General features: G+C 38.0%; 1 protein-coding gene and 1 non-coding gene across 2 annotated transcripts; both read left to right on the top strand.

The window, feature by feature from the left end:
* The first annotated feature begins 439 nt into the window (after positions 1-439).
* Positions 440-572, top strand: LOC113094318 (small nucleolar RNA SNORA57). The gene has a single exon (XR_003288042.1). It is a non-coding gene; the product is annotated as a small nucleolar RNA SNORA57 (small nucleolar RNA).
* A 3,738-nt stretch (positions 573-4,310) lies between these two features.
* LOC113094310 (MAP7 domain-containing protein 1-like) lies at positions 4,311-7,675 on the top strand. The gene is made up of 4 exons (XM_026260032.1): positions 4,311-4,543; positions 4,730-4,798; positions 4,994-5,257; positions 7,580-7,675. Exons 1-4 carry the CDS (start codon positions 4,435-4,437, stop codon positions 7,660-7,662), a joined length of 525 nt encoding a protein of 174 aa, XP_026115817.1. The 5' UTR covers positions 4,311-4,434; the 3' UTR covers positions 7,663-7,675.
* The last annotated feature ends 5,318 nt before the right edge of the window (positions 7,676-12,993 follow it).

Below are 12,993 nucleotides of genomic sequence, written 5' to 3'. Positions count from 1 at the left end.
AACCAGAAACTTGTTGATATTGATTTAAAGTGTGTATTTGCTTACTAGTGCATTATAAAACAAACTGGATACCATTACTTGATAAAACTTTTAGTAATAATAATAGCTATACTAATTAACGATTACTTAATCATTATTACGTAATTATTATTATTATTAATAATAATAATACAAAATATATTTTTAAACCAACACCTCCGTCGTTACTTGAAGTCGTCATTGATTGGATGCTTTCACGTGACGCTAAAATGACGACATCGCTAATATAAAACAAGGCGAGCGGCCATACTTCTTTCTTTCAATCTACTGCAACACTGAGGAAACATGTTCGATGGTATGTGAAGTACAGAGGTCATGTTTTGTTTTTAGAGATGAAATATTTTTGTTAATATGTTTAAATGAGATTAAAGCGCCTTTTATGTGATCTTTTGAGTGTAATCCTCCTTCTTGGCATACTCGTGGTTTTTTGTACCCTTGTGTGTATGTGTGGAGGAATAATAGAGCCAGTGCAATGTCTTCGGTACCAGCATGTTTCCCATCAGCTGGTTCTATCCTCAATCACTGGAACACATTTTCGTTATGGTTCATTTTAATACCAGTATCCGCTTGTTTCTTTGTAGTAATGCATGCTTCATTTCACCACTTGTTTTCTAACTTGTAAATTTGTCCTTATTTCAAAGGCTTCATGATTTTGTCGCGACACCTGACAACTGCTGAAGTAAAGCCGCCTTCTGAAGTTCTGGGAATGGCTGTGTTCTGTTAACCCCGGCTTTAGTGTAGGTGCTCAACAAATTGCATCCTTTTGTATGTTAAATGAGACTTGATCAAAACATGAATATAATTTAGTTTTATTTATATGTCTGTATTAGCGTAAGAGTCCTCTGTATCTTGTATCTTCTGTATTGAGAACAAGTTCCAATAAACTGTGACCTTTAATCTCTGGCCTGGTTTTTTTTTTTTTACAACTTTTTTTGGTGTTAACTTTGTGGTGACCGCTGGGGTCACCATTATTGCATTGCACATTTGTCTAAGAAACTTGTTTAACAGCCATGCTATACTGCGAAAGATGTGCTGATATTGAACCCTAAACGTGACTTGATGTAAACCTAAAACCTATTTTCTGTGTTTTTCTCAACTTTCATTGGCGTTAACCTATTAAAAGGGACAAGTAGTTTATATTCTATAAATTGTATTAAGTTGCATTAAACAATGTATTCATGTTCTTCGGTTATTGGAAAAACTAATGATGCTCAGAGAGGCTGATTAGAATTAATGTGAAGTAGGCTACCAGACTCGTAGGTCTTGACTTCACACTGGTTTATATCCCCATTAATTTGTTCGATAGGGGAAGTGGTCAGACTTGTTTTAGTCCTTAACTATTTTACGATTTTGAACGTATCTTTGAAGAGGTAGCGACCTGAAATGGGATTTGTGCTTTTTGCCCTAGTTATAGCCCCGAAAAAGTCTAAATTGTACACCGGTCTCCTTAATAGTTAATAAGGAATTAAATGGAAAGCAAAGTTATTTTGCAATACCCATCTTTATCTTGTCTGTGTATACATAGTTTTTTGCTTTGTGGTGCGTTTTGCCACAGCTTGCATCTTCTAAGCATAGTTTATAACCACAAAATGATTCTAAAACTGGACTGACATTTGTCTTTCCAGGAACCCATGGGCTTCCTTGTGCAAATTTAAGTTTCGCTTTTTATCTAAGATACAAACAATGACTACATAAATGGCAGGAAATCATGAAACTATCAGACGGACACGAATAATGTGCTTCTGACATCACGGTAACTTGTATTAGTAGGCTACTAGAAGCACAATTACTAGATGTAAGGAACCTTTTCAAATCGCATCTATTCAAACTTTATGTTGGTTGTAATTGAAAATGTTACTGGATTAGTTAACGTGGAGGCCTTTGTAGTATGACAATACAGCCACAAGGTGGTGCCAAGCATCTTGCCACCGAAAGTAGCGCACAGTAAATGCGCACAAATCCAGTGTTTCTGGGTCTTTATTAAAATAGGTTTAAAGTGAAGTATAGATCTCAGTCAAACTGCAGTTGGGTGGTTTTGATAAGCTACAAAATAAAGCTAGATAAATACAATAAATAATTAAAACTATCTAATACAACAAAACCATAACATACAAAAAATAAAATAAAAACCTGAGTTATGTTTTTTTGCAAAATAAACTCTTCATATGACTCTCTTCTTTCAGATGAATACAATCGTCATCCAAGCTTTATAATGACAGTGAATGGGGTTTAATCTGAATCAGAAAGAGCTTTATTGCCAAGGGAGCTTCCAGTACAGATGGAGGTTTAATGAGTTATTTACAAATGTACAGTAGTGAGGTGTTATGTGTTGTTCAGGTGCAATAAGACCTGGGGGGGGGGGGTATTCTTATGTATGGCTGTTCTGGTGGTCAGTGATCTGTAGCGCTGGCTAAAGGGCAATAGTTCAAAGAGAGAGTGGGCTTGGTGTGAGGGGTCCAGAGTGATAAGCTTAGCCCTTTTCCTCACTCTGGAGATGTAAAGATTTTGAAGGCTGGGCAGAGGGGCACCAATAATCTTCTCAGCAGTCCTGACTGTCCGCTAAATGAACACAGGACGGATTTAAGGATGGCAGAGTAGAAATGTTTCAGCAGCTCCTGTGGCTGGTTGAACTTCCTTAGCTGGCGGAGGAAATACAGCCTCTGCTGGGCCTTTTTAACAATGGAGTCTGTGAGTGTCCCACTTCAGGTCCTGAGAAATAGTGTTGCCCAGGAGTCTGAATAGCCGCATTTCCACTGTCGGGCCAGTGCGAGCCAGGGCTTAAAGCGGGCCGGGCGGGGCTCATAGCCCCGGGCCAGTAGCACCGAGGCCAGAGTAGCGGAGGGTTTCCACAGTGGAGCTTGAAGCACCGCTGCACGTCACTAAAACACGCCCTTTACACGCCTCTCAGAACAACGTCATGCAACCTCATTATTTCACCATCAAAGAGAAGTTATCAGAAAACTAAGAAATAAGTCACTGGAACATGCGCGATCACAAAACGAACATGATAAAAGCGGCCGTTTGTTTGCATGCTTTGTTATATATTCAAATTCAAAAACAAAGATGTTTTAACTATAGAATACGTGATACATTGATCATATTGATTTAATTTATCAAGACTCAAAATTAATCACACATAAATACACTTTCTATTTTATTTATTTATTTTTAACGCTTATGAAAATAGCCTGCTTATTCAGTCGAGTCTGTTTCTGTTTATTTGTAGTCACAGTAGCCTATACGTCACATTATAAGAATGAATGATAATATCTTTATTTTTTTATAAAGGCTCCCGAACAAAAACATTATTATATTTTTATGATAGGTTACTTGGAGCTAAACTCTCGAGACGAGGCTTGTGACAGATAATATAAGTTAGCCTACTAAATAATTACACGATTGTGATAGAGAATAAGAAGCTGAAGTCTGATTTCTTCAAGCAGTTATATTTACCATGTTTAATGTTAATGCCCAGCGTGCATAGTCTTTTACATCGCTTATAAATATTTTTGCCTTGTATGGTGATTATAATCCACATTGGATCAAGTTATTTCAAACACTCGTTGATGACTGAAAGTGAGTTTTGAGCTTGACGTATTTAAAAAAAAAAGTGTTTAATGCTGGTGTTAGCTGTTATCTTTCTGTTATGATCCACAGAGCAGACTCGCTATTTTTATAAAAGCTCACGAACAAAAATCATTATTGTATTTTGATGATACGCAACGTGGAGCTAAACTCTTGAAACCAGACGACCGATAAAATGTTAACTTACTTAATAAATACACAGTTGTTATAGAGAATAAGAAGCTGATGTCTGAATTCTCCAAGTGGTTGCATTTACCATGGTAATGTTAATGTTTAGCGTGCATAGTCTTTTACATCGCTTATAAATATTTCTGCCTTGTTTAGTGATAATAATCAGGGCCGTGCACAGGGGGGTGGCCCGGTGGCCAGAGCCACTGCCCCTCTGCCCTCATCGACTGAGGTGCCCCTTTTCCCCACCGCTCCGCTCAAAGCCTTCCGTTGATTCCGCGAATCCGCTCCAGGTTTTCCCGCTCGCTCCGCACTCCGCAGCATCACTCACAGTATGTGTCTGCGGCGCTTGTGAACACGACAGTTCACGAAAGCTGTCGCATTAACAGGTAGGCTGCAAGACAGCGGTTGAATCTGCGAAATTAGTCTTTTTTTTTTTCTTTTTTTTTGTATTTATGTCGGTAATGTTTTGTGCTCTTGGTCTTCTACAACTCGTACAACATATCCACGTTCTAAGAAGCTGCTTGTCTAATCAAATTATAATTGTACTCTCGATCAGATCAGATCTAATACAAATAACTACATTCTCTGTTGTTGGCACACTTTGTAGACAAGACAACCATAAAAAACAACAAAAAAACAATGCCTTCACAAAAAAGAAGACAGAGACAGAGAGAGAAAGAGAGAAGGGAGGCTGCTAAAGGCAGTTCAACATTGCAAACATGGATTCAAAGCTCCAGCAAGCCAGCAGGTAAATCATCATATAGAACAGTTAGCAGACAGTTTGTCTGTTTAATTATTGTAAGTATATCTCCCATTATAATCACTTGTCTTAGTTGAGACTAACACATCATAGGCTCTAAATGAGTTGTATATATAGATTTAGGCTGTATGCTAATATGAAATTAAATGTCTATTACTTATTACTCCATTGAAGATGAGGCAGAGGCAGGCTCAGAGAGTGAGGGAGAGCCCATTCAGCATCAGCCAAATCAGACACTTACAGGTAAGTGTTGTTAAACTGGCTGACAATAAAGGATTCTGAATATGCTAGAGTTTTATAACAAGAAAGATAGACATTAAATTATTTGAATGGAAGAGTAATTATATTACAAGAACATACATTTAATTAGCACTAAAGCCTAACAATTGTATTTAAAATATGATTGTAACAGGTTTGTTATTCATTCTCTATATTAAGATGAAAATGCCTCAGAATCAATTCAACGGAGTAAAAGTGAAGGTCTTGGAACTGAGCCAGAGACAGAAAAAGTTCAGAATGAGAAAGAAAGGCAATACAATGAGACAGAGAGGGAGGAGACAGATGCAGAACAGGAAGAAATGGAGAGTGAGGCAGCCACAGCCATGTATACAAGGGAGAAAAAGCCAGAAGACTTTGAGTTTTTGCTTCAGTTACAAAATCCATCAGATCCTGCTCATGTAAAGAAATACAATGTAACATACAATGTGGCCTTCACAAAATTTTCAAATTCAGTAGGACCCTGTCGTCCAATTTTGCTATTCCCAAAAAATGATCAAGGACGTTCGTTTCAGGGACAGTGGTATGAAGAACACCCCTGGTTAGAGTATTCTCCTGAGAATGATGCTATGTACTGTTTCAGCTGTAGGCTTTTCATGAATGATGAAAAATATAAGAGCAGGACAGGTTGGAAGTCAGTGGGGTTAAGTTTATGGAAGCAAGCCAAAGGAAAAATTAAGGAGCATAGCAGGACAGAGTCACACATGCTAGGCATGATTCGGTGGAATGCATTTAAAAGAAAAGCATTGGATACAGCATTGGAAAAGGCCGACTTTGAGATGCAAGCAGCCAAAGAAATAGAAAAGCAAAAAAACAGGGAGATTATCTACCGACTGATTGATATTATATTGTACTTAGCGAAACAAGGCATGCCATTCAGAGGTGACAATGAAAGCCTCTCAAGTTCAAACAAAGGAAATTTCTTAGAGCTTGTAGAGTTGGTTGGCCAATATGACAGTGTCCTTAAGCTTCATCTTGACAACATCAAAGAAAAACAAGCATCATGTAAAAAACCTCAGGTGTCTCTCCTCTCAAACCGAATACAAAATGACCTAATTAGAGCAATGGCTATTTATGTGAAACAGGAAATACTGAAAGAAGTAAGGGAAGCGTCAATATTTTCAATTTTACTTGATGAGACTACTGATGTATCACACATCGAACAGGTGTGCTTTGTGGTACGTTATGTACATGACATGACCATAAAGGAGCGCTTCATTCAGCTCTGTGATGTTCAGTCAACAACAGGAGAACAGCTTGAAAACCTAGTAATGAACTTGCTAAAGGAGAACCAGCTGAAAGTTGAGGACATCCATGGTCAGGGTTATGATGGAGCAGCCAACATGAGTGGGCCTTACAAAGGACTACAGTCCAGAATACAAAAGCAAAATGAAAAGGCATTATATGTTCATTGCCATGCTCATTGTTTGAATCTTGTATTAGTGGAGAGTGCAAAGTCAAGCATTCACTTTGTCAGTTTTTTTACAGTAGTTGAAAAACTTTACACCTTCATTGCCAACTCCACAAAACGACATGCAGCTTTTGTTCAAACACAGCAAGCCATGAATCCTGGCCAGCGTCCCCTTGAGCTACAGAAGCTCTCAGACACCCGATGGACCTGCAGGGAAACAGCCCTCAGGACTCTCAGAAAATGCCTCCCTGCAGTTGTGCAATTCCTGGAAGATCTGACCAAGTCTGAGCCACCTGATCTGGCAGCAGGGGATGCACACATGCTGTTGCACAGCATTAACTTTGAATTTATTCTTTGCTTGGAGATAACAACTCCAATATTCATGGAAACAGCAGTTGCTTCAAATGCTCTTCAGCGGCAAGACTTGGACTTGGCAGCAGCATACACTGTTGTAAATGGTGTCATAAGCAGAATGAACACACTGAGGACTGAAGAGCAATTCAAAGAAATATTTCACTATGCTACCATTCAAGCAGAGACAAGAGGGATCAGTGTGCCTGAAGAGATTCCAGGACAAGCAAGGCGGCGGAAAGTACCAACAAAGTTTAAGTACTGCTCCACATCAGCAACAGAGGACCACCAGCCACAGACTTTAGAGGAGTACTACAGAGGAAGGATGTACTTCACTTTTTTGGATTCCCTGATTCAGGAACTCCACAGGCGATTTCAAGGGAAGGGGAACACTGACAAAATTGTGATGTCACTGCATTGTTTGATTGAGCCATCAAAGTGGAAAGACACTGCAGATGCTGAAGCACTTAAAGCTGCCCATACTCTCTGTGAGTTTTACGGATTTCAAGAGGAGGAGGAACAGCTGCGAACTGAGCTTAGAGTTTTCCACTCTTCATTCACATGCTCACAAATGAGTGCCCGTGCAATTTTGGAAACATTTAAGGATTTTGATGCTCATGTTGTGTTTCCAACACTTTTTAAGCTGCTGAAAATCTTTGGAACACTACCTGTCTCAACAGCCACTGTTGAACGCTCATTCTCGAAGTTGAAGCTGGTGAAAACGAAACTTCGTAATGCGTGTGGACAAGAACGACTCTCTGATCTTCTGCTTCTGGCCATTGAAAAAGACATCCCAATCATAAAAGATGAGGTTATTAAGATCTTTCAGGACATGGTACCAAATAGAAAGGTTTTGCTGTAAAAGGAAAAGGTAAATACCAAAATGTAAAACGGACGGTAAATAGTTTATTATCACCAATGTGTAATTATGAATCATAAAAAATTTAGTTATTAAGATCTTTCAGGACATAGTACCAAATAAAAATGTGTTGCTGTAAATGGAACAAGTAAATATAAAAAAGTATCAGTAATGTGTAATTGTGATGTTCTATCAAAACTTCTACAATAAAGTCTGAAATGTATTTGAGCGTGTACTGTCTTCTTTTTTAATTGTACATTTTGTAATAACTGGATAATTTGTGTTAACAAGCAATCACCCCCTTAGTGCCCCTTTTTTTGGTTTAGGCCACTGCCCCTCAAAATGTCTGTGCACGGCCCTGATAATAATCCACATTGGATCAAGTTATTTCAAACACTTGCTGCTGACTAAGAGTGAGTTTTGAGCTCAACTGATTTTTAAAAGTCTTTAATACCCGTGTTAAAGCTGTTATCTTTCTGAAATGATCCGCGCTGACGCTCTCCAGACACGGAGAAACTCCGCCTTTGATCGTAACCCCTCCTCTAGCCCCAGCTGGCCCGCTTTGGCCCAAGGATTTCGTCGGGCCGAAAAAACCTGGCCGTTGGCCCCGAGGAAGCCCCGACGAGGCACGATCAAGCCCCGGAAGTGACAGTGGAAACGCGACTGGCCCTGGCACGCACTAGCACGCCCGGTCCTAGCTCGATAGTGGAAACACGGCTAATGACTCCACTGCAGCCACAGTTACTGCACTGATGACTGTTGTCTGCAAACTATAGAAGCTTGACAGAGGGGTTCTCTAAAGTGAAGTCATTCATTAAGATTTTGAAGTTAAGTAAAAGTGCATAAATTCATCATGCAAAGTGCTCCACACAGCTCTGGGGGATTAATAAATCAATCAATCAATCACCTTTATTTATATAGTGCTTTAAACAAAATACATTGCGTCAAAGCACTGAACAACATTCATTTGGAAAACAGTGTCTCAATAATGCAAAATGATAGTTAATGGCAGTTCATCATTGAATTCAGTTATGTCATCTCTGTTCAGTTTAAATAGTGTCTGTGCATTTATTTGCAATCAAGTCAATGATATCGCTGTAGATGAAGTGACCCCAACTAAGCAAGCCAGAGGCGACAGCGGCAAGGAACCGAAACTCCATCGGTGACAGAATGGAGAAAAAAACCTTGGGAGAAACCAGGCTCAGTTGGGGGGCCAGTTCTCCTCTGACCAGACGAAACCAGTAGTTCAATTCCAGGCTGCAGCAAAGTCAGATTGTGCAGAAGAATCATCTGTTTCCTGTGGTCTTGTCCTGGTGGTCCTCTGAGACAAGGTCTTTACAGGGGATCTGTATCTGGGGCTCTAGTTGTCCTGGTCTCCGCTGTCTTTCAGGGCAGTAGAGGTCCTTTCTAGGTGCTGATCCACCATCTGGTCTGGATACGTACTGGATCCGGGTGACTGCAGTGACCCTCTGATCTGGATACTGACTGGATCTGGTGGCCACGGTGACCTCGGAACAAGAGAGAAACAGACAAATATTAGCGTAGATGCCATTCTTCTAATGATGTAGCAAGTACATCAGGTGTTATGTGAAGTGTTAATAAAGGCCTTTTGTAAGAAAAATATCCATATTTAAAACTTTATAAAACACAATCTCTAGCTTCAGCTGACTGTCATAGACAAATACACAATAAAGTGGCATTTCCAGAAGCAGTCAAATTACTTGTGTAATCATTGTCAAGTGTGATCGTGGTTAAACTGATGGTGATGGTGATGCAAGAATCACAGATGTGTGATCCTTTTGAATGTACAAAGCCTATCCTGCTCATTCCCACTGCTCCCACACCCGCTTGCCAAAATTATTATAATGGTTCATCCCTCCACTCCCACAAAAGGGGCACAGCTAAGGGCCCCCTTAGTGCCAAGACCAAACACAAATCCATCACAGAGCCACAGCCACAGCCTAGGTCTGCCTCAACGCCACAGTATAGGTCAACCTCCAGTTTTTGGCCAGTGTTGTGAAGAATTGGGCTACTTTAATGTTTTGGGGGGGGGGGGGTTTGGTCCACAGGTTAAAGTGAAAGCCACCCATCCACTGGAACACGATTTAAACTGAGGTTGAACCCCCTGGAAGGAGGTTTTGACCCAACTGGAACATCATTATGGAGCAATTTTAATAGCAATTGTTCTTGTTTTGAGTATCAAATGGGCTGGTTTTGTTATGCAGACCTGGCAACCCTATGGCCCAGGTCTGCTGTGCCCATAATCTCATGATAGAAATAAGACATTAACATACAGTAAAAAATAATGACATAATCAAAGTAAACAAAACATGCTTCATGTGCAACATTTCAGCCTACACTGCTTTATTATGGAAATGCAGGGATGTGGTCAGACTTTATTTTTATTAACTTGAAGATGTATTGGGAGAGTAAAAACAGTTGAATTCATTCTGAAACTCATGTCATATTTACATAATTTTTACTTTTTAAATGTTATTGCATCTTCACTGTTTATTGTGTTGTACTTTAAAACCCAAATGGCATTTTCTTGTGGTTGCAAAACATTCTTACAATGACAAAAGATTAAGGCACAGTTGTGAGTAAAACTCATAAAATAATCTCAGCAAACGGACATAGGCCTAACTGTAATGTATTTTAGATGTAGTGGTGTTAAAACAGACAGATCCTTTAGATGATACATTTGTGATCTCCTGAAGCAGTTCTTTCACAGCCTTCTGCAGATTCACCAGCTTATTAACCTTGTCTTCAAACAGCTTTTAATATTTTATTTCAGGTCGATTTGATTGAGTGAATTTCATCTAATGTTTTGAGTACATACTAACTAATTTTAAGAGCAATGACACATTAGGTAAAGTTTATCTAATATGTGTTGTTGCATTACTGAACTGAGTAATATCATCCCTTAAATGTTACTGTACATTTAAAAGAGTTTTTTGAAGCTAGTATAGCAGATGTTTGCAATGGTGTAGTAAGAAGTTACTGTACACTGCACTGACAGTACAGTAAGTACAGGTATTGCTCACTGAATTAAGCATCATTCACTATAAAGACTTCATTCATATACAGCCAACCACAAATTAACCACAAGCTGTACTCTTCAGCAAAACGGTAAAAGCCTCAACACTAAACTATTTTAAAATGTCAAACATCGAACATTAAACACTAGCAGGTCTTTCCCTTTGATCAAAAACCGCAATATTTTCCGCAATAATTCTCCTGATCCAGCCCATACAAAGCATATCGGTACTAAATCTTCAACTTTTTACTGAAACAAAAGCTATCAACAGTGGTGGGTATACCACAACAAAAAAAGTCAATGTCTTAATAACTTGTCATGTGTCTTTGGGCATCAATTACAGCTTGACAACAACATCTCATGCTGTACAAGTCGACTTATTGTCTTCTGAGGCATGGCATTCCACTCTTCTTGAAGGGCCGCCCTCGACTCATTGAGGTTCTGAGGTGCAGCGTTATACTATCCTCTAGACTGCATTTTCGGTTTAGAATAAACAGATGGTTCTCTAAAATTCTTTCTAGATAGGCAGCACGGTATGTTTATAGACTTGCTCAGTCTCAAAATAGTGCATCAAAGGAATCGCACAGTACATAAGTGACAAGATATTAAATGTGTGTATAAACTCTGAAAACAAGATCACAGACACTTAGAAAGTCACAATGTTTATTACACAATTGTTTATTAAAGTGAGACAAAAGGTTGAAAATGTTTGGTCATCATTGCTTAACAATAGTGAATGAAATCATGTTATTTTATACTATACACATAGCACTTAAAATACTTCGATAAACACATTCCATTTTATTTAATTTAATTTAAGATACACTTTCTCATCAAATCTGTTCCTTCTCATTTGTTCCTTCTTTCTGACCATATTAATATATTGCATCTCTGTCCTGAGTATTCTTCTTCACACCTGTAAGGAGCACCAGCCAAAAGATCAAAATTAGTTCAAGTGCACAAGAGGGGAATCACACTCAAAAAAATTACTCTTTGAACGAACATAAAAAAATCATGGAAAGGATTTCCACATGATTAATTTGCTTTATTTCAGCATTATGCAATTCTGTTACCCCAATTTAATGTACTTACGTTGGGTCAACTTAATTTATTAAGGTTGATTCAACTTATTTACTATGGTTGGGCAAAGCTTAATTTAATAGTGTCAGCCCAACTAATTTGCAATGTTTTGGACAATGTTTTTAATAATTAAGTTCATTTTACAAAATAAGTTTAAGTAAACTCAACAAACCTTAATAGAGTCAACAAACAACAAATGAGTTAATTGTACCTGAAAATGTTGAATAACAATGACATAAAATTTGAACAATGCCATTTTAGGAATGCTAGCCCCTTGCATTATGATCATGAGCAGTTGATTAACATTATTCTTCATTCAAAACCTTCATATAATTACAGCTTATCAATCATATGACAAACATATTTGAAACACAAAAGAAACATTTCAAACTGTTTGTTTCTTTGTTTGTTTTGTTCTAAAATTTATTAGAACAACTTAATTGCTATAAATTGTATTACTCATCTAACTATCTAATGGTGCTACACTTCTCAAAGAGGGTGACAGAATAACAATTACCCATAATACACTGCAGAAATCCTCAGCCAATGAGATGCAACTCTGTGTTGGTTTCATTAATCTGTTACTTTTACGCAACAATGTTATGTTGGCAGAACAAATTATTTTTAAGTAAAGCTGACAGTACACACTTTTTTGTTGAACGAACTAGATTAAATCAAGTTCACAATGTTAAATAAATTTTTTTAAGTAATCATAACATAAACGGATTAAGTAAAATTGGCAAAGGTGAAAGTACATTTTTTTGAGTGCATATCAAGAGACCAAATCAGTTCATTTAGATTAAACTCTTACTCTTTTGAAAGCAATAATTCGATTACTGTATCTCTAAATGTTTTACTTTTTTTGTTGCTCTAATTTTGATCTGCTATTCAAACGGTATATTCTGAAAGTCTTGATATATGGAAGGACTTTATATTATTAACTGCTTGTTTTTTTCCCTCATTTGTAAGCTGCTTTGGCAAATGTTTAGCCTAGAACAAAAGATGTCCTTAATTTGTTGAACAAAAACTACATGAAACTCACACACAAAAAAGCCTGTCCAACTCTTTTAGATGCTGACACACTCCATGGATGCAGTAATCTTTGTATTCCTTCAGACAGGGGTTCTTCTTTCTTCCCTTCCCTTTTCCTTTTTTCTTCTTCTTCTCAGTAGTGGGAATTGCTGACAGATGTTTGGGTTTGGTGAATGCCACTGTCGAGCAAGAAAGAGCGATGATGTCAGTCCGCGATGATCTAATATCGTATAATACACTCAGTTCATATATTCACATGTTTGCTAGCATTTCCTGTGCAAGTATGCAACACTTAATTTGATTATTTCTAATAATATATTTATAATAAATTGGTTTAATGCAAATAGTCATTCTACCAAGTGTGGAATGTGCATTTTTTCAGTTACAATTTT

The sequence above is a fragment of the Carassius auratus genome, unplaced genomic scaffold (genome assembly GCF_003368295.1).
Source record: "Carassius auratus strain Wakin unplaced genomic scaffold, ASM336829v1 scaf_tig00215316, whole genome shotgun sequence".
NCBI classification, from domain to species: Eukaryota; Metazoa; Chordata; class Actinopteri; order Cypriniformes; family Cyprinidae; genus Carassius; species Carassius auratus.
Note: the sequence above shows the minus strand (reverse complement) of the source record. Positions and strands in the feature narration are given on the sequence as shown.